At 36.6% G+C, this 20267-nt stretch overlaps 1 protein-coding gene across 1 annotated transcript; it reads left to right on the top strand.

The window, feature by feature from the left end:
* The first annotated feature begins 1358 nt into the window (after nucleotides 1–1358).
* Nucleotides 1359–19152, top strand: LOC125254052 (galaxin-like). Its single transcript, XM_048168417.1, has 12 exons — nucleotides 1359–1420; nucleotides 3353–3394; nucleotides 6941–6968; nucleotides 7107–7201; nucleotides 9289–9423; nucleotides 9664–9828; nucleotides 9908–9941; nucleotides 13047–13066; nucleotides 13204–13289; nucleotides 13436–13647; nucleotides 17067–17419; nucleotides 17577–19152. The coding sequence occupies exons 4-12, from the start codon at nucleotides 7132–7134 to the stop codon at nucleotides 17834–17836; spliced, it is 1335 nt and encodes a 444-aa protein (XP_048024374.1). The 5' UTR covers nucleotides 1359–1420; nucleotides 3353–3394; nucleotides 6941–6968; nucleotides 7107–7131; the 3' UTR covers nucleotides 17837–19152.
* The last annotated feature ends 1115 nt before the right edge of the window (nucleotides 19153–20267 follow it).

The raw sequence follows: 20267 nt of genomic DNA, 5'->3' as shown, positions 1-20267 counted from the left end.
TTTGATCGTTTTTCTGGGAAATGTATCTGTTAGTTTATTATTTTGTCATTATTTTGTCATGCAGAACACACAATACAGATTTTCTCAGAATATCAGTAAAACCACAGCGTCTTAACCACCATAGTCATTGAGGAGCACCCCCCAACAATAAGATATGTCCAAATTGTCTTGCCAGAAACCGCATCTTCGTGCAAGCTTGTTTACATTGACTAAAAGCATGTGCAAATGACAAACTTTTGAGATGAAAGTGACAATTATGTCAACTGTCCCAAATGTCTTTCACACTGATCCCAGGCCATTGTCAAAGCCTGAAAAATGTATGAAAATATAGCCTATATTCCTATAATTTTAGCATACTCTGTTCACAGTGGGGCTTCTCTGAAAATGCAGTTATGACTCAAGTGTGAATCGGTGTGAATTTGGTTATAGAATATGCTGACAGAAATTATGTGTCACCATTGCCATGCAATCTGCAACGACTTCACTGAATATAGCTGTTGACAGAATGAAAAAAGTTCTTCTCCCTATACAAAGAGTAGGTGTTTGATAAAGTTGAGTCAGTTACCTGTCTTTTACCAAATTAATGTGATGATTACAAGGTTCAAGAAGTGCAGCAACATGTGCAAAACATTTGTTGCAGTGCAACAGTACTGCAGTAGTGTAGAGAGTGTTGATTGTTAAAGACTCATGAAATGAATCATCATACCCACGACTGATTGGACTGATTGAGGAGTGCAGAGATTTCCAGATAACACAGACTATGGGTAGATGCGTAGGATCAGAAGGTGAAGTGCAAGTTAAGGTGTGGCATCAGGTGTTTTTGGTGTGTGACGATAACTGTTAAAGCTTCCTGGTGAGTCAGGACGGATAAGCTCAATCTACAGGCCACAGGGAAGACGAATGACGATATGTCTAAGGTCATCGAATCAGAAACTCCGATTGGTCGCTAGTTTTAGGCTGAAGAAAAAGGGTGACCGGGCTTTTGCCATAGCCGGCCCTAAATTGTGGAACAGCTTTCGACTCTCTATTAGAACAATTGCAACAGAATCACTTTTTAAAGCAAAACTAAAGGCTCTGTCTCTTAGAGAAGGCTTATAGTACGTGAGCCAAACGGGGCTTATTCAAATGTTTATTTGTTTGTGTCTTGTCATATTGTCTTATGTATTTTGATTTCTTTTAAATGATATTGTTCAGCACAATGGTCAACCATTGTTGTTTCATTGTGCTTTAGAAATTAAATAACATGCATTTGGTCCAGTGATTGTCCCATTAGACCCACTGCAATTTAATATTGAACAACAATAGATGATTGGCAAATTGTTATCCAAGCAGCAGAAGGTTTTATGGGTACACTGATATGGTGTTGTATGTGTCATACCAACAGGTGATGCAACCCCATTAAGAGAACGGTATAAAAGAAGTGAGTATGAGGGTAAGGGGGTATGAGGGCAGGTTACTGTCATCTCCTATACTGTAAATTGACAATGGCTACTGTATGTATTTAGTTTGAGTGGCATTGATGGTGTGTCCTGAAAATACACTGTCAGTTCGTTGAATGCTATCTGTCATGATTGTGTTAACCTGACATCACCCTGGGTTTTAATATTATGATTGTACAAAAATAACATTGTTTCATTTGTATCTGACTAATATTTTGGTACTTGAGTGTTTTCTTGGTTTTTGAGCCCACATAAAATCTTTGGTCCGGTAGAGAACCTGTGAATTACCCTTATTGTCCTGGGGGTTGTTACAAATTAATGTGCAACCCTTGCAACTCTTGTTTTCCTCATAGTACACTCTAAAAAATGCTGGGTTAAAAACAGCCCAAGTTGGGTTAAAAATGGACAAACCCAGCAATTGGGTTAATTTTAACCCAGCAAATGGGTTGTTTTAATCCAGTGGTTTAGGTAGTTTTATTTAACTCAGTTATTGTTTAAAAATTACTGTATTGCTTGCTTAAAATAAACCCAAAGTATGTTGGAAATTAACATTTATTTATTAATATGTTTAATAAATGAACATTTACGTGTACATAATAAGCATTTATTAAATTGCTTATTAATAAATGTTCACCTTTTGATTATTATTGTTGCCTCTAGTAATTATGTGTCTGATTTTTAATTTCCAACATATATTGGGTTGATTTTAAGCTAGTCATATAGTCATTTTTAAACAATAGTTGGGTTAAATAAAACTGTGCCCAGCATGTTGGGCAAACATTTAACCCAACCTGGGTTTGTCCATTGTCAATCCAGCATTTTTAGAGTGTACAATGGCAGTGACACACACACACAAATATGAAGTACTCCTCTAACAAAGGCCAACAAAGCTGTGATTATCTGTTTTTCTGGACCATTTAACACGGCATATTGCTCACCGCCTTATTGCGCCATCAGGTCACGTCACACGGCTTCACAGGATGCGATACAGTCGACATTAACCGGTCTTGGTATTAGAGGTATACTACTGCCCTAAAGAAGGCCACAATGTGAGCAAATAGATCTTTAATAATTAATGCGCATCTATATGTTCTTTATAATAAAATGGCAGTGGTGTACAAAGTTAATGCATAATAGCATAATCCGGACACTGTAACGCGTGCGCACGGGAAAAGTTTCGTTTTATTTTTTATTTTTTCAATGGTCCCTTTATACGCTCCTTAACAAAGTGGAACTATAATAATCAATGTCACTTTTTAACTAAAACTCTGCAGTATCAATTTTTTTCCCCACCATTATATTTTGTTAAAAAAAAACAAAAATAAAAAACACGTACATATTTCCAGTAAAGAAATCCAGTCACAGTTTGCACCTGCTGAACGCAATTTTCAAAGCTTCTTAAGTGAAACGTGATCGCCACGGATCCAGGAACAGGGCTGAACCCCTGTCTTATGATGTCATGTTATTTAACAATACTCAATGGATGCATGCCAGTACAACAAACTAGTCCACATCAACTTGCAGTACACTAGTCATTACTAACTAGTGTCTGTTCAGTTCACTAATCAACCTCGTGATGCAGTCGGTGCCAAACGTCCGCCACCACGTGAAATATGAATTGGTCTCATATCATGTCCATACTTGCTATTTCCGTTGTGTGCTGTTGGGTATCACAGTCTGTGGTCCTTCCTTACTTCAGTGATGCAGCTCAAAGAGGCGGGGCAAAGATTTATTTATAATAACTTCTCATGCAGCATCTTTGGATATTCAAGCTTTATTGAACAGGGATACACAATGGACGACACATCAACTAAATGTATGACAGCCCATTTTTAAAAGTTTTGAGTTGCCTTAGATTTCTGTTTGTATAAAAATTATATTTTAAAATGATATTTTATTTATTTTTATTGCAGGTGTGACCATATTGTGCTTTTTAGCAGCATTCTTTGCACAAGGTAAGTAAACTAAAATTAAACTTTAGACATGCTTGTATTTAGGATGCTATTAGGGTTTTTTTTTTTTTTTTTTTTTGGTTAGTGCTTGACATTCTTGTATTTAGGATACTATTGTTTTTTTATTGCTTAAACATGCGTGTATTTAGGATACTATTGGGTTTTTTTAGTGCTTAAACATGCGTGTATTTAGGATACTATTTTTTTGTGTGTGTGTGCTTGACATGCTTGTATTTAGGATACTATTAGGGTTTTTTTAGTGTCAGCTAATACTGTAATTTATAAGAATAATCCATTAAAATTGAGTAAGTGTAATATTAGTGGTTTATATAGGCTAAAACAATGTCTCGTGATTAATGATTAATTTGTGTAACCACTTAAGTGGAAATAGCTACAATTTAGTGTGTCAGTGTTTTCCTTTTTTTTTTTTTTTTTTTTTTTTTTGGGATGGAGGCGGGGACGTTTTGACGCGCTAGTATACAGCGAGCTCGAGCTTGAGTGTGGTCACGAGCCGTGCACTTTTTTCTGTTAGTCGAGTGATGAAGTTGTTGCTGGCGTAGCGTGCTGAAATATCACAGAGATGGCTGATTTCGCATCTGGAACTTTAGCAAATACTGGCAGTCAGTGAACGAGTATCTGTTACAAGCTCACCGAGACTGGATACGGGTTGACTGGGCGTCGAGGGACAGCATTTTTGGCCGTGGTAGTGTAGCGCTTGATTAGTCTTGGCATGATTTGGGAACATTCACAGAGGGCGCGTTTCTCTTGGCTATTCCACTACGCTACTTTGTTGTTGTTTTTCTTTGTAAACACGCGCGAGACGTGTTCACCGTCTTTTGCAGCGTGACAATGCGATATAAAGAAGTTAAACTTTTAATAAACGCGTCTCTAGACTCTGCGGGAGGTTTTGTTTTCGTTCCACTGACCTGCGCCTCAGTGGAACGAAAAAATGTTTACTGCACTGCAGCTTACAAACGTTTGGATTAGATTTTGCGATGAATGCCGTTGTTTGGCTTTCTTTGGGTTTTTTCTGCATTGTTGAAATATGATGCTAAGCATAGCTAGTGTACTTCTCTGTTCTCAGAAAGAAATAGACTATATGCAATGTTTAATTAATGCTTGTTGGAATGTGATGCTCATAATTTCTAATAAATTGTAATAGTATTCACCGCATGTGGCGAGGTCATTTTTTCATGCCTTTTTTTTATTAAAATAAAGTAAAAAAGTGAGTTAAGTTGGGCAGTTTTTGTAGTAGTGGGTGTTGTAGGTGTAAGTCATACCCAGGTGAAAAAAGTGCATTTCTTTAGTAGGCTACTTCTTAAGATAATCTTAAGAACATAGGGTGCGTTCACACTTGTAGTTCGGTTCGTTTGGTTCATTTGGTCCGGACCAAAGAAGAAAAAAAATTAGTCCTGGTCCAATTAGCGTTCAGATTGACAATTTTATCACCGAACCAAAAAATACCGAACCTTAAGGCATGGGGATACATTCACAACGTGATTGGTCGGATTTTATCAGGTATTGCCTATTTTGAGACGAAACTTACCGAACATCCAAAACAATGCTGTTTGCTGAGATAAATGCGCTCGTTGTGTGTGCGTAACGGTGCGTAGCCTGCATGTGATGGTATTTTGGCCAGCTGGGAACTCGTGAAGAGCTTATAAAATGTGTAAAGGAGTCAAAACAGCGACGGGAATCCATCCGTCAAGAACACATACGATCTGCTGCATGGAGACGCGCGTCTGTTGCCTGTGATGGCCAAACTCACGACTATGACAAGAAAAACCGATATGCGTGAGGATTCTGTCCTTTTTAGGGTCTCATCTTCCTGTTTTTGGTTCGTTTACATGTCTTTGGTCCGTGTTGCGTTCATATATCATTCGAACTGCACCAGAGTTTGTTTGGAAGCGGACCGAGACCCATCTTTTCAGCGGTATCGGTCCGCTTGTTTGGTGCGAACCAGGGTTCGGATGGCAGCGTTCACACGTTCAAATGAACCGCACAAACAGGGTAGCGTTTCCCAAAAGCATCGTAAGCCTAAGTTGATCGTAGCTCCATTGGTTTCAATGGAGCTACAATCAACTTAAGCTTACGATGCTTTTGGGAAACGCTGCACAGAGCAATCGCACCAGGGTTCGTTTTAATCGAACCAAACATGCCAAGTGTGAACACACCCTTAGTGTATTAGTGTAATATACTAATCTCTGTAATTAAATAATGTATTTAGATACTACTTATAGTACATTTGAACCTATAGTGTACTACAAGTGGTAACTAAATATATTTTTAAATAGTATATTAAAAGCACTTTTTATTTCATATTTCATGGCATCTCTAAATAGCACAGTTGAGTACACTTAGATGTTCTTAAGATGATCTTAAGAAGTACTAAAGAAGATTTTTTTAGTATATTAAGTACAAAATGAGTGCACGAAGAGCACTTTAAGTACATTATAGAAATGTACTTTTTTTTTTAGCTGGGTAGTTTGAGTGTTTTTTTAGTAGAACTTAAATAGACAATTTCCAAAAACATTAAGGATCAAATAGGTCAGAAGCAGGATATTTACCCTGAGTGAATTAAAACATTTATAAAAGAAGATAAGAGAGAGTTTCTTATGGGCAGTTTACACTGCACTGACCTATCCTGAGAGTCAACAGATTGCACCGGATATTCCCAGACGGTCAGACCAGAGAAAGGCTGATTCAGTGCACTCAGTCCGCAGAAACATTAAGCACGCACTAACAGTAACAGGTGTTGACAAGAGTAACACACTGATCCAACAAAACCCAACAAACTTGTCTGTTGCTGTTGGTTGGTGTCTGCAGGTGCTGTGTAAATTGGCAACAGGGTATAAGGGGAGAGTATCATTAATATGTGGAAACTGCTGCTTCAGATAACAAACAAATCAAAAGATGAAAATCAGACAAAAAATTAACCCTACAACATGATTACCATTGATAAAGTATGAACTTTTGCTAGAGAATTTAGGTTAAAGGGATAGAGGTTAAAGAGGTTAAAATCACGTCATGTCATTGCAAACATGTTTGTCTTCCTTCTGTGGAAAACAAGATGTTTTGAAGAGCTGTTTTTGTTTGCTCAATGAAAGTCGGATGTTTTGGACGTCTCTGACTTTCATTTTATGGATGGGAAAAAAGAGAAAATATCGTGTATATTTTTTGTGTTTTAAAGAGGAAAGAATGTCTGGTTTGGAACAACATGAGCCTGAGTAAATTTTTGTTAAATGAAATCATGACAGTCTGTTCACAATTCTTTCTTACTAGAAATGTGGGGGAGGTTTATTTTTTTCTGTCTGGAATTTTGAAAATTGGGTTGTCCCTTCTTATCCCCTTTTTCATGCTATCACGATGGTATCAAGTTTTCATTTTGATTTAAGATTACAAATACTTTGCACTGATAAATTGTCTACAATAAGACCAGAAACAAAGTTAATTTCGTATTCAAAATGACTTTAATCTTTAATAGCATTTCTGGGCATCTTACCCGAAGGGCACCACTTTATTATAATGAATAATCTCTTTATTCCTCAGGAATTTGCCTTCATGACAAAGAAAGCCAGTAAGTGTCCTTACACAGAGCCTCTCAACACTGTTTCATAAGAGAGATTTTTTTTCCCCCCATAGATCACTTAAGTGTAAATAAACAATGTTTTGGTAAAGATAAAATCTGAATGATTTGTCATGTTTGTAATGTCAGCAGAAACAGGGATTTCAATAGTCATATGGAAAAGGGCCATCATCAGCAATGTGGAAATGAGTCTTACATCACCTCAGAAAGTGTTTGCTGTAACGGTAGGAAATACTCCTTCAAACTCTCAGTTTATGACTGCTGAGTCACCAGGAAGATGATTCGTGTGCAGGGATTGGACAACAAATCTGAAACACCTGGTTTTAGACCACTATAATTTCTTAGTATAAATACTCCTTTTCCAATGACAGATACAATTCCTTCACAGTGGCCAGAGGGATTCTGAGCCATTGCTTTTCCAGAACAGTGACCAGATCACTATGTGATGCTGGTGGAGGAAAGCGTCTTCTGACTCACTTCTTCAAAACAGCCCAAAGTGGCTCAATAATATTAATATGTGGCCATGGCCACTTTCATGTTCATTGAACCACTCTGTCACCAGTCTTACATCTGTGGGAGTTATGGTGTGGAAAACCCACAAATAAGCTTAACACCCCAAATGTTGCTGCCCAGAGTGAAGCGCGGGGTGGATCAGTGATGTTTAGGCTTAGCATTCTTTGTGGGTTTTGTCCACAGCCCAAGATTTGCACTGCTGGAACCAATGAAACCAACATTTGACATTGGCACGAGTTGGGCTGGCTATATGGCTGGCATAAATGTTCACATTTTGATTATTATTGTTGCCTTTAGTAATTGTGTGTCTGATTTTTTAATTTCAAACCTATTTTGGGTTCATTTTAAGCCAGCCATATAGTAATTTTTAAACAATATTCAGGTTAAATAAAACTACCCAGCACATTGGGCAAACATTTAACCCAACATTTTTAGAGTGTATTATTTAATTAACATAATAAATTTCCAAACTATTTTGGGTTCATTTTAAGCAAGCAATATAAAGCCGGTTTCACAGACAGGGCTTAGGCTAAACCAGGATTAAGCCTTATCTCAATTAGGGTATTTAAGCAGCTTTTATAAACATACCCTAGGAAAAAACTTACTTGTGTGCATCTTGAGACAAAACAGTGACAGTGCACTCTAAAAAATGCTGGGTTAAAAACAACCCAAGTTGGGTTGAAAATAGACAAACCCAGCGATTGGGTTGTTTTAACCCAGCGGTTGGGTTAAATGTTTGCCCAACCTGCTGGGTAGTTTTATTTAAACCAACTATTGTTTAAAAATTGCTATATGGCTAGCTTAAAATGAACCCAAAATAGTTGGGAAATTAAAAACCAGATGCAATTAGAGGCAACAATAATAGACAAAAGGTGAATGTTTATTAATAAGCTTTAATATTTTATTAATATAAATTTAATAGTTTAATATTTTATTAATATAAATTTATTAATAAGAAATTGAATAAATGTTTATTGTTTAATAATTATTCATTGAACATTAATAAATGTTAATTTCCAACATGCTTTGGGTTAATTTTAATTAAGCAATACAGTAATTTTTAAACAATAGTTGAGTTAAATAAAACTACCCAGCAGGTTGGGCAAACATTTAACCCTACCGCTGGGTTAAAACAACCCAATTGCTGGGTTTGTCCATTTTCAACCCAACTTGGGTTGTTTTTAACCCAGCATTTTTTAGAGTGTGACATATTTTAAGATCTGTCAGTGCAAGTTGTTTTCAGTTAAAACAGCTCAAACATGCATTTTAGTCTAAGACTATCTTAAACCTTGTCTGTGAAACCAGGGGATAGTAATTTTTAAAGAGTAGTTGATTTAAATGAAACTTTCCAGCAGGTTGGGTCAAACATTCAACCTAACCGCTGGGTTAAAACAACCCAATTGCTGGGTTTGTCCATATTTAACCCAACTTGGATTATTTTTAAACTGGCATTTTTAGAGTATAGCTCTCAATACACCACAAAGACTTTCTGTCCTGGTCACAGATGAGCCAGCGAGATGCACCAACAGTTATGTTGGATTGCGATATTTTATGCTGTGCTGTTGCTCTGCTAATTCAACCTTCACACGCTTCTCTTACTGAAAGGAAAATCTGTGATGATTGGCCTCCAGGCCGCACATATATAGGCATGAAACCTCCAACGCTATATTGGCCAGTGTTTCCGATTCAGTGTCCAACCCCTGTATGTGACACATGTAATGGCATGTAATGATTTACAGTGGAATTGCAAAGACTGAACACTGTAGGATGTTTTTGTTTGTATTTTATTGTGTTGCAGGTCATTTAACTAAGGGATTAAGCCAACTGGTGGCTGACTGCTGTGGTACCAAAGCTTACAATAATCTAAATGAGATTTGCTGTGATGGCAGCCTTTTCACTCGAAGCAGTGCTCAAGTGCAGTGCTGTGGCGAAGGTAGACTATCCACTTGAAGCAACATGAACACCTTGCATTGTTCAGTTTTGACACATTTTGGCATGGTTAAGATTTTATTGAGATTATTTGATCTTCATACTATTAGATACCTTGCATTGTTCAGTTTTGACACATTTTGGCATGGTTAAGATTTTATTGAGATTATTTGATCTTCATACTATTAGATCAAGGATGTAATCACTTGTTTTATAATGAGTTCTCTTTTACACTCCTTTACAGTCATGTACCTACCGACTCGTTCGTGCTGTTCTGAGAAAAAATTAACTGATCGGAAGGAAAATCATGATTGTTGTGGCGCGGAATCATTTGACAAGACAACCCACATCTGCTGTAGCAACCCTCTTTCAGTAAAGCCCAAAAACACGCCTTGTACAAATCTAGCAAGTGTGTATACAGCTCTTATAGTTTTATGTTTATTTGTCTGTATTGATAGTATGTTATAATCGGAATCTTTTTCGCACAGATCCTCCCAGACCCATGAGTTCTCCTCCGACCAGGTGAGTCATACAGTCCTGATCAAAAATGATCTCTTTACATGACATCTTTACACAGCTGATTTAAGGCTTCTCTGTGTCTGCTTAAAATTCTGTGTAAAGACATAATGCTTCATAAAAGCATGACTAAATTATTCCTGCTCTGACTCACCTTTGCCCCTAGTATAAAAAATATCAGAATACTTCAGCACTTTTCATGATGAACAGTGTCCCTTCTTCTGTGATTAAATTAATGATTAAAGCAGCCCGAAGTTTAAATTTAGGTTTCACAGACAGGGCTTAGATTAAGCCAGGACTATGCCTTACTTAAATTAGGACATTAAAGTATCATATGTAACATGGCTTAGAAAAAGCATTACTGGTGTGCATCTTGAGATAAAACAATGGCACTTACATATTTAAGATCTGTCAATACAAGTTGTTTTCAGTTAAAACAGCTCAGACATGCATTTTGGTCTGGGATTAGTTTAAGCCTTGTCTGTGAAACCGGGTGTTAGAGTATCTGAATTTAACAGTATTTTACTCGTACTTGTACTGAATGTTGACTCAAAGATGCTCTAGTCCTTGACTCTTGAAGCAATAACTTTCCCCAAAAATGTTTATTATTCTGTCATTAATTTACTCACCCTCATGTCGTTCCATACTCGTACGACTTTCGTTCATCATCAGAACACAAATAAAGATCTTTTTGATGAAATATGAGAGCTTTCTGTCCCTCCATTGACAGCTATGCAACTACCATTTTGACACCTCAGTCAAAATTTTCTGAAGAGACATCATTTTATATGATGAACAGATTGAATTTAGGATTTTATTCACATATAAACATTGATCAACGCACACATCATTTGTGGGAAGCGGAAGCTCAAGCATGTTCGCTTAACGTAAGAACCAATGAGGTTCATTCTCATGTTACACATCATGTTTGAGCTTCCGTAAGAACCAATGAGGTTCATTCTCATGTTATGCATCACAGTTGATCAATGTTTATATGTAAATAAAACCTACATTCAGTCTGTTCATCATATAAAGAAACCGAGTCTAAACCGCTGGACTAAACCGCTCAATTCATATGGATTAGTTTTACAATCTATTTGTGAACTTTTTGAAGCGTCAAAGTGGTAGTTGTGTCGACTGTGGTAGTTCTCTCAGATATCATTAGAAATATATTCATTTGTGTTTTGAAGATGAATGAAAGACTTACCGGTTTGGAACGACACAAGGGTGAGTAAATAATGGCAAAATTTAAATTTTTGGGTGAACTAACCCTTTAAGTAGTCTTGTTTAAGTGAGTAAAGAGAGGAACACACCAAGCCGACGGTCGGCCGACTAAATTTTCTCAGTGTGTTACGCACCGTCGGCTGAAGTTGGTCCTCGTCGCCTTTTTTTCAGCCAATTCGAAATGTTGAATCGGTGTCAGAGCTCGTCAGCCCGTCAGGCCATCTGATCATTCTGATTGGCTGTTCAGATACTGCCACCTGCTGGTTCGGAAAAGCATTTCATCTCACGCAGGCGCAGAACTGACGTGCTACTTGGCCGTCAGCTATCTAGCGTTGGTTTGGTGTGTCCATAGATATACATAGTTAAAGCTAGATGTCTCGTCCGCGCTGCTGGCCAATGGAGGTCGACGTCCGCACCTGGCGGCCATCTTGTCACAGTCAGCTCGCTCACTCGTAACATTGTGTTTTAATGGTGCATGTACATTTTAAATAACCATAACTTGCTCAATTTTCTACTGATTTTCAAACTGTTTGGTTTGTTATAAACGTCAGAGATGTACTTATGACACTGCATACTTATGAATAATTATAACCATGGACATCCATATGAAAATAACATTGAACAGAACAGATAGGTGTAATGAATATACACACGCACAAGGTACTTATGTTAAATCAATATATAGGCTACTAAAACTCAGTGTACAGAATGACAATATATATATATACTTTAATAATATGAATATTATTATTATAATAAAATAATTTTAATTATTACATGTTTATTTTGACTTCTTCAGGGTTGGGCCATTTACTAGGCTGCACAAAAGTCTGGCATCTAGCCAGCAATTTCCTGTATCATAATGTAAGATGTTTTTAACAGACCAAACCGATTGGAAAATCATGTGCAACTTAAGTTATATTGAAAAGAAAGAGCAATTCTGCCTCTCACTGTTGTAAAATTGCTGGGTAGCCACTAAACTGTAACTACTAGGTCTCACTCACAGCTTCTTGTTATTAGCCAGCTAATAACTACAACCACATCCACAAAGATTGTAATTTAGACAAAAGATTAGTTGTCATAAAATCATTATTGGTGTCAGTAAAACCTATATAAGTGAACAGCTCGATTGTGGTCTCAGCCTTGATAACTTGCGCAAGTAGCCGTGATACACAACTACGCTGCACGATTAAGTCATTTTTCGAAAAGAAAAGCTGCAATTTCAACATGTTCAAGCATCCAGAATTATAGCCACATTAATAACGTTTGTAAGAAACCAAACCATTTGTAAATCCGTCAAGATTTCAGCGAGATAAGAGTATTTGTGTTCGTGCAGATCACTCACCTTACATCAGGTACCACAGAGCCCGCCAGAAAGCTTGCCTGTGACAAGATGGCCGCCAGTGATGACGTTAGAGACTCCGCCGTAAGACATCTAGCCTTTATTATGTATATCTATGGGTGTGTCGGGCCAACTTTGGACACAGATGCTGCCGACGAGAGCCAACCCCACAGTCTGCTTTCGTCACCACCAGTTCGTCGGCTTGGTGTGTTCCAGCCTTAAGGGCAAAACGTACAAGATATAGTACCTTCAACAGTAATATCACTTCTTTTGAGGCAGAAATAAACTGCTTCAGAAAAAGTTAGGTCCCTTGCAAAATAAGTAAAGAGTATATATACTTATTTAAAAATGTAGTCAAGTAGAGAGTAAAAGTTGCTGATATCTTTGAAACTCAGTCAAACTACAAAGTTGCTAGAAAGATACTTAAGTACTGTAACTAATTACATTTACTCAAATACTTACACCAATGTTTGTTTGTGTTTGTGTGTGTGTGTGTGTGTGTGTGTGTGTGTGTGTGTTTATGCGTTACTGGAAATCTCTACAAGCACACCCCTCCAAAATCCAGGTAAAGCTTTTGGCATCCTATATTTTTCAGGTGTTTCAACTTATATAAATCTTTTTTGCCATCATTGGAAATTATGGTGATTTTTATGGTTATTGTAGCAATAATTACACACTCTCACTCATTCTCTTCTCTTCTAGAAGAGAATTGCGGATCAAAAACCTACAATCCCAAGAACCACATTTGTTGCTCAGGGTTTCTGTATAAGGCATCAGCACTTACTATGGTAGTATTGCCTTTTGACCTGACAAATAATTTGGGGATTTACCATGTGAACAACATGATTTTCAGTAAAATGTGCTTATGAAGTATTTGGAGAAATTATAAATTATAGGCATTAATATAGTTACTATGTTTAACTGTGTCCTTCAGTGCTGTGGTAACAGAATTTACACTCCGTTCGATGAAAATGTGCTGTGCTGTAATGGAACCCTTCATCATGTGCCAAAGCAATCTGAGTGTGTCGGAGGTGTTGTATATACTAACAATACCTGCGACCTGTCTGCCCGTCCCCGTCTTGGTGAGCACTGTTGTGGAGGACAAACCTACGAACCTCGCACGCATATTTGCTGTAATGGACACAGGTAGGATTACAAAAGTTAGATTTAATTTAAAAGTGCACTTTGTATTTTTTGCTCATGTTTTAAATCCTAATAACGATAGCATTCAGCTGGTCGTGCAATTTACATTCTCAAGGGCCATCTGCAATACTTTTTATTTCATCACAATAGACAACTACTTTTGAATGACCTTCAGTGGGCAAAATGCCATAGATTTAGATTGTACAGTTATCAGGATGGGATAAGATGCTAAAAAGCCAAACCTTGCACCTTGATTTCAACTACACAGCCACATTAGGAGCCAACCCTATGAATAATGACATATTTGTCTACTGTAGTACTGATCTGAACTATTTAGTGGTAAATCACTTTTAAAACACTCTACTCTTTTTTTATATATAATCTTGCTCAAATTAGTCAGAGAACAAATAGCAGTACTTCTGTCATTCTCTGACAATCTAGTAGCTTTAGGGAAAACTATTAACAAATAGCAGACTGTACCATGCTGTCTTCTTGACAAATGAATCTTTGTCTCTATAACTTGAAATTCAAGTCTAACTGATGCATGTAGAGGCAAATGCAAAGACTTATTTACAAGGAACTGCTCAAGATTGCAAGTCTCTCAGTCATTTAGGCCACCCCATAAACCAACATATTTTAAAACTACTAACAAAAGCATGATTTAAATCAATAATTCTAAAATAAATGCTAGGAAAGGATACCATTTTTCCTTATCTGTGGATTTGTACTTTTACATTTATTGAGCCACCTAAAAACAAGAGAGAATGACTAATGTTCTTACTACAAATGAGTTGAATAAATACAATTAAATTATTTACTTATTATTTACTCAATAATTAAAAATGATGCAAATAATTGAACCTTAAATAAAAATCTGCTGATTTAAAAAAACAAAAAACAAATTGATGATGCTGAGTTCAAAAATCTGTCAAAAAATAATAATAAAAAAAACTTTCCGTCATCAGTTTTTTTTTTTCACAAAAGAAGAATATTTTTTTTAAATTACAATATATGTATCAGCTTTAATGCACTTATCTGAGTAACAAAAGCTATCAAAAATAAGTATTCAAAATGTATAATGTAACTTAGATTTGCAGGAGATATGTTCAAATGCTCTGTTTAATATAAATAAGCTTTTTCGGCCCCAAAAATATGTTTTTCTTTCGTTGCTTGGATGTAAGCACCTAGATACGTAAAAGAAAATATCTGGTCAGTTTTGCATTTTCTTCTGTCACTGGCTATAACAGTTTTTCATTTTCTTTATTATTCCCTTAGGAGAAATTTGTCTTGTGCAATATTGTGCAATCAAAAGAGCAGGTCTAACATACAACAATCAGCTATTCAGTTACACAACATTCACACAGGGAAAAAAAATTAATAAAAATAATAATAATAATATAAATTCTGAGAAACCCTGCACATAGACAAGTGAATCCAGGAAATCTCTTTGATGCCAGCTCTCTGTGTAAATCAGGAGACTTCATTCCGGCTCTATTGTTGCTGTTTTCCGAGATAATAACCATTCCATGCTGCAAGCTTACTTGATCATATCGCATTGTTACAGCGATGTTGGCGATATGACGTTGCATACAAACACTCAATGTAATCAACGCCAACAACAGCAGTACTCCAACGATCTTCTTATGTATCGTTATTTATTTTCGTTGCACGTCAAGACACGTAAACTTGACGCATGACTTAACAAAAAAAAAAACACCAAAAACATTTAAAAACTTTCCGCTCTCTCATGCCCACCGGAAGTGCAAAAGAGTTCAGACTGAAGGATAAAGGCCCCAATATACTCACGGCGAAGTTCTTCTTCTTTTTTTTCTTCACTTAGAGATAAAAAAAGTTTAAAATATGTTTACTGCAGTACACTGTTAGCGAACATCCTAACACTGCCACACAAATAAAGACAGCGGTGAGAAAAATGCATTTAAAGGAACACTCCACTTTTTTTTGAAAATAGGCTCATTTTCCAACTCCCCTAGAGTTAAACAGTTGAGTTTTACCGTTTTCGAATCCATTCAGCCAATCTCCGGGTCTGGCGGTACCACTTTTAGCATAGTTCATTGAATCTGATTAGACCGTAGACTCTCATTCCGGCGTAATAATCAAGGAACTTTGCTGCCATACCATGGGTGCAACAGGCGCAATGATATTATTTCCACCTGTAACCCCCTGCTTGCACAGAAAGCATGCCTTGAAACCATGGAGACATTTCTGAGAGACGCTGCGTAATATCATTGCGCCTGCTGCACCCATGGTACGGCAGCAAAGTTCCTAGATTATTGCGCCAGAATGAGAGTATAGTTCCTAGCCATATCGGCCTAGAAAATCACAACTTTTCATTTTCTGTCAGTCTTATTACATGATGTAACTACAGAAGAGTCAAGTTTTAAATAGGAAAAATATTGGCTGAGTCATGTAAGCGGTTAAATATACTCAGCTCAGAATGTTTTTATGATGTGAGATTTTTAATCCACTTCAACCTTTTCACACCTTATGAATTATTATTTTAGGTTTAAGTGGAAAGCAAGCAGTCTACGAGTGTTTCTGTGCCATCTGCTGTTTAAAAACTAAGCTCAGGTACATCAGAAAATATCAGAATCGCTCCAGATTCTTCATATCATGAATCAAGATTATTGTCCCAGCCCTAATGTGAGACTATAGTTTGAATGAATCCCTTTTCCTTTAATGACACATTGACATTACAGAAAAGAATGGCTCTTTCAGCATCATCCTGAACATTGTATAAGCATTCATTTCATGTGTCATTGAATGAAAAAGAGGCTCGTGGGAGTGCACATAAACGTCACATGCTTTTGCTCAACCTAGGAAGTCAGAGAAGGTCTCAAAAGTGGCAAATATTTTGGAATCAACACCTCAGAATTAGTAAGAAACAAGTATTGCAGTTCATTGCAGATAAGCTCAACAATTAAAAGGGTAGTTCACCCAGAAATGAAAATTCTGTCATCATTTACTCACCCTCAAGTTGTTCCAAATCTGTATAAATGTTTTTGTTCTGCTGAACACAAAGGCAGATATTTTGAAGAAAGTTTGTAACTAGGCTGCTATGGGGCACCACTGACTTCCATAGTAGGAAAAAAAAATACTATGGATGTCAATGGTGCCCCAAAACTGTTGTTTCCCGCATTCTTCAAAATATCTTTCTTTGTGTTCAGCAGAACAAAGACATTTATACAGATTTAGAACAACTTGAGGGTGAGTAAATGATGACAGAATTTTCATCTCTGGGTGAACTATACCTTTAATACAGACACGCCACACCACCAGAGAAATGCTGTGAAAAAAAAAAAGTGTTTCTTATGTCAGAATACAATAATAAGTATTGTGAGCTGGGCATTTTGTATATGAGCTGCCTATTGAATGACTTTTCTTTTCAACTTTCTTCTATTCAGCCATCACATGAGGAATGGTAATTTCTGTTGTGGTTCACAAGTCTATGACCCAAACAACAAGTCTATGAAATGCTGCTCGGGTCATCTCTACAAAGATTTAGGAGAATATGCAGAATGCTGTGGAAACCTCTTACTCAATGAAACCAAGCGAATTTGCTGTTCTTCCTCAACCAATACCATTCTTTATGACACCAAATCAAATCACCATTGCTGTGGGCATTACTACTACAACGCGTCCCTGTGGAACTGCTGTGCTGAAAATCTCAAACCAACATCAAGACAGAATAGCGTTCATGCAGGATACAGACTTAGACAACTAACGGATCTGATTCCTAAAATATGCAATGAAACAGGTGATGTTCTTGAACAATTTATTTTGGTGCAACCTGAAAAACTAAACACTTTTTTTATTTTTATTTTTTTGGAATTTAAATAAATGGTCTTGTCTGTGTGTGTGTGTGTGTGTGTGTGTGTGTGTGTGTGTGTGTGTGTGTGTGTGTGTGTTTCTAGTGCTCTTTGGCAAAGTGGAGAGTATGGCACTTGGCAAACATGACCGTCAAGTTATGTTGAAAGTTGTCGATGACTTCAAGGACTCTTGGCATTACGAATACCTGGATCACTGCAGAACTCCAGCCCTGGAGAACGGCATGACCTACCTTTGGAAGAATACCACCAATGGGTACAAGCCTATCTCCACCCCTGTTGAGCAGATCTCTGACATTCATATGTTCTATACTGTATGTCGCCAACATAAGTGTCAGAAAGGATAGGAATATGGATTGAGGTCTATTTCCAGTCAGTTCAAAGCAAATCTCTGCTGTTTTTCATTAGATGTCTGATCTGAAGACAAATAATGACCTCAGTATGTGAAAGCCATTATTTGAAAGCTAAAACCTTTATTCCTATAAGCAAGTTAACAATGTCTCAGCATTACATGTTTTGAATCTTGTGCTATTTTTTCCATTGGATTTTTTTTTTTTTTTTTCATGTTTGCATTAAGCTATTTAATCAGTCAGGTCATTTTAAGGTTTGTAATCCAGTATTCTGAGTTCTCTTTTTTAAAATGTAAATTGCTATGCAGTGTTAATGTTATGTATTTCAAGTTGCACTGCAATACCTAATAAGCATTTTAATTGTACTGTATTTTGACATTTTAAAAGTCTCAGGTCTGTTCCAATTTCTGTTCCATGTTTTAACAATTTGAAGGGCCATTATGTACTGTAGCTCAAAGGTGCTTTTAAATTTTTTGTTAATTAATGGCTTTTATCCTAAATTACAGGAAGACAGCAGTTTTTTCCTATATTTTTGGATATTTTAAAATTCATATTGACAACAACTCAACTGTAATTTGTAGTAGCTATGTATTTCTTTTCATATTTTATTATTTCTTTTCATTGAATGTCAAATCTATAGGTTTGTTATATTTGCCAAACAACGGTTCTCCTTCTGTGCAAACATGTGAATTTGTATGAATTCATACAAATGTTTTCACGCTGAAATCTAAACACCTGTTACACATCTGTGTTAAGACCATATATTCATTAACAAACATGCATACAGTATGAACTATGTAATGACTTGGGATTTTTTTTTTCCCTGTACTGTTCAATTTCCATGTATTAACTATATATAAATGTGAATACAAGCTAATCACACAGCTTTATTAGTTGTGTGATGAAAGTTCACTCATTCAGTTTATTATAGAAATGCAGACATGGAACTTGCGAAAATTATATAATATATTGCCATTTGAGATTGTATATCAAATCTATTATTTCTAAATAAATATCTATTGAGAAGCACAAAGACTGCATATTTTATCAGGACTTTAAAACAGAGGTCTTTAACCCTGCTTCTGGGGAACCCACTGTACTGCAGTGTTTATTTACAAGCTGCTTCTTCAGCACACCTTCATGTGTAGGTGTTAAGTTTGGTGTCGATAAGCTAAAGTGTTGCAGAGATAGAGCCAAAGATTCAGTTTGGCATCATGCCCCCAATTCCGTTGGTGTGCTAAATGATAACGACTTTGTCCATTGACACAGAACCAATAACTGTGTATTAACCAATAAACATGTTCTGAAGATAATTGGTAGCCTATCATTGTTCTCAGTATGACTCTATCAATCTATCAGAGCAATCTTTCAAGACCAGTTGCATGATTTCTGGGCAAACCTTTCAGAAGTTAAAAATAGCCATTTTTCATATGGTTAGCCTCATAGCATAATTGCCCAGATCACATTTCAAAGGCAGATATCACAATTTGGCCAAAAAATGACTTATGCTATGAGGCTAACGATATGTTTTCATAAGACCAGTAACGTTAGGTCTTTCATACTGTATTTTAAAAATTAAAACAATTATCCCATGATTTACTCACCCTCAAGCCATTCTAGGTGTGTATATGACTATCTTCTTTCAGACAAACACAATTGGAGATATATTTAAAAGATTAGTCCACTTTTAAATACACTTTTCCTGATAAATTTACTCACCCCCATGTCATCCAAGATGTTCATGTCTTTCTTTCGTCAGTCGAAAAGAAATGAAGGTTTTTGAGGAAAACATTCCAGGATTATTCTCCTTACAGTGGATTTCAAGGGCTTTAAACGATACCAGATGAGTACGGTAATAAGGGTCTTATCTAGTGAATCGATCGGTCATTTTCGAAAAAAAAAAAATACAACCGTTTATGCTTTATAAACAAAATATCGCCTTGAAAGTACTTTCCGCTTCCGCATTCTTCATAACGCTTACGCTGAATGTTCTACGCCTTCCCTATTCTACTTACGGAACGAACGCGGCGCCAGTTTCGTTTTTTTCCGTAAGTAGAATAGGGAAGGCGTAGGACATTCAGCGTAAGCGTTATGAAGAATGCGGAAGCGGAAAGTACGTTCAAGGCGATATTTTGTTTATAAAGCATAAACGGTTGTATTTTTTTCGAAAATGACCGATCGATTCGCTAGATAAGACCCTTATTACTCATCTGGTATTGTTTAAAGCCCTTGAAGCTGCACTGAAACTGTAATTTTGACCTTCAATCTTTTGGTAGCCATTGAAATCCACTGTAAGGACAATAATCCTGGAATGTTTTCCTCAAAAACCTTCATTTCTTTTCGACTGACGAAAGAAAGACATGAACATCTTTGATGACATGGGGGTGAGTAAATTTATCAGGAAAAGTGTATTTAAAAGTGGACTAAT

This window comes from Megalobrama amblycephala, linkage group LG19 (genome assembly GCF_018812025.1).
Source record: "Megalobrama amblycephala isolate DHTTF-2021 linkage group LG19, ASM1881202v1, whole genome shotgun sequence".
Taxonomy (NCBI): Eukaryota; Metazoa; Chordata; class Actinopteri; order Cypriniformes; family Xenocyprididae; genus Megalobrama; species Megalobrama amblycephala.
The sequence above is the reverse complement of the archived record's forward strand: the minus strand, read 5'-3'. Positions and strand labels throughout refer to the sequence as shown.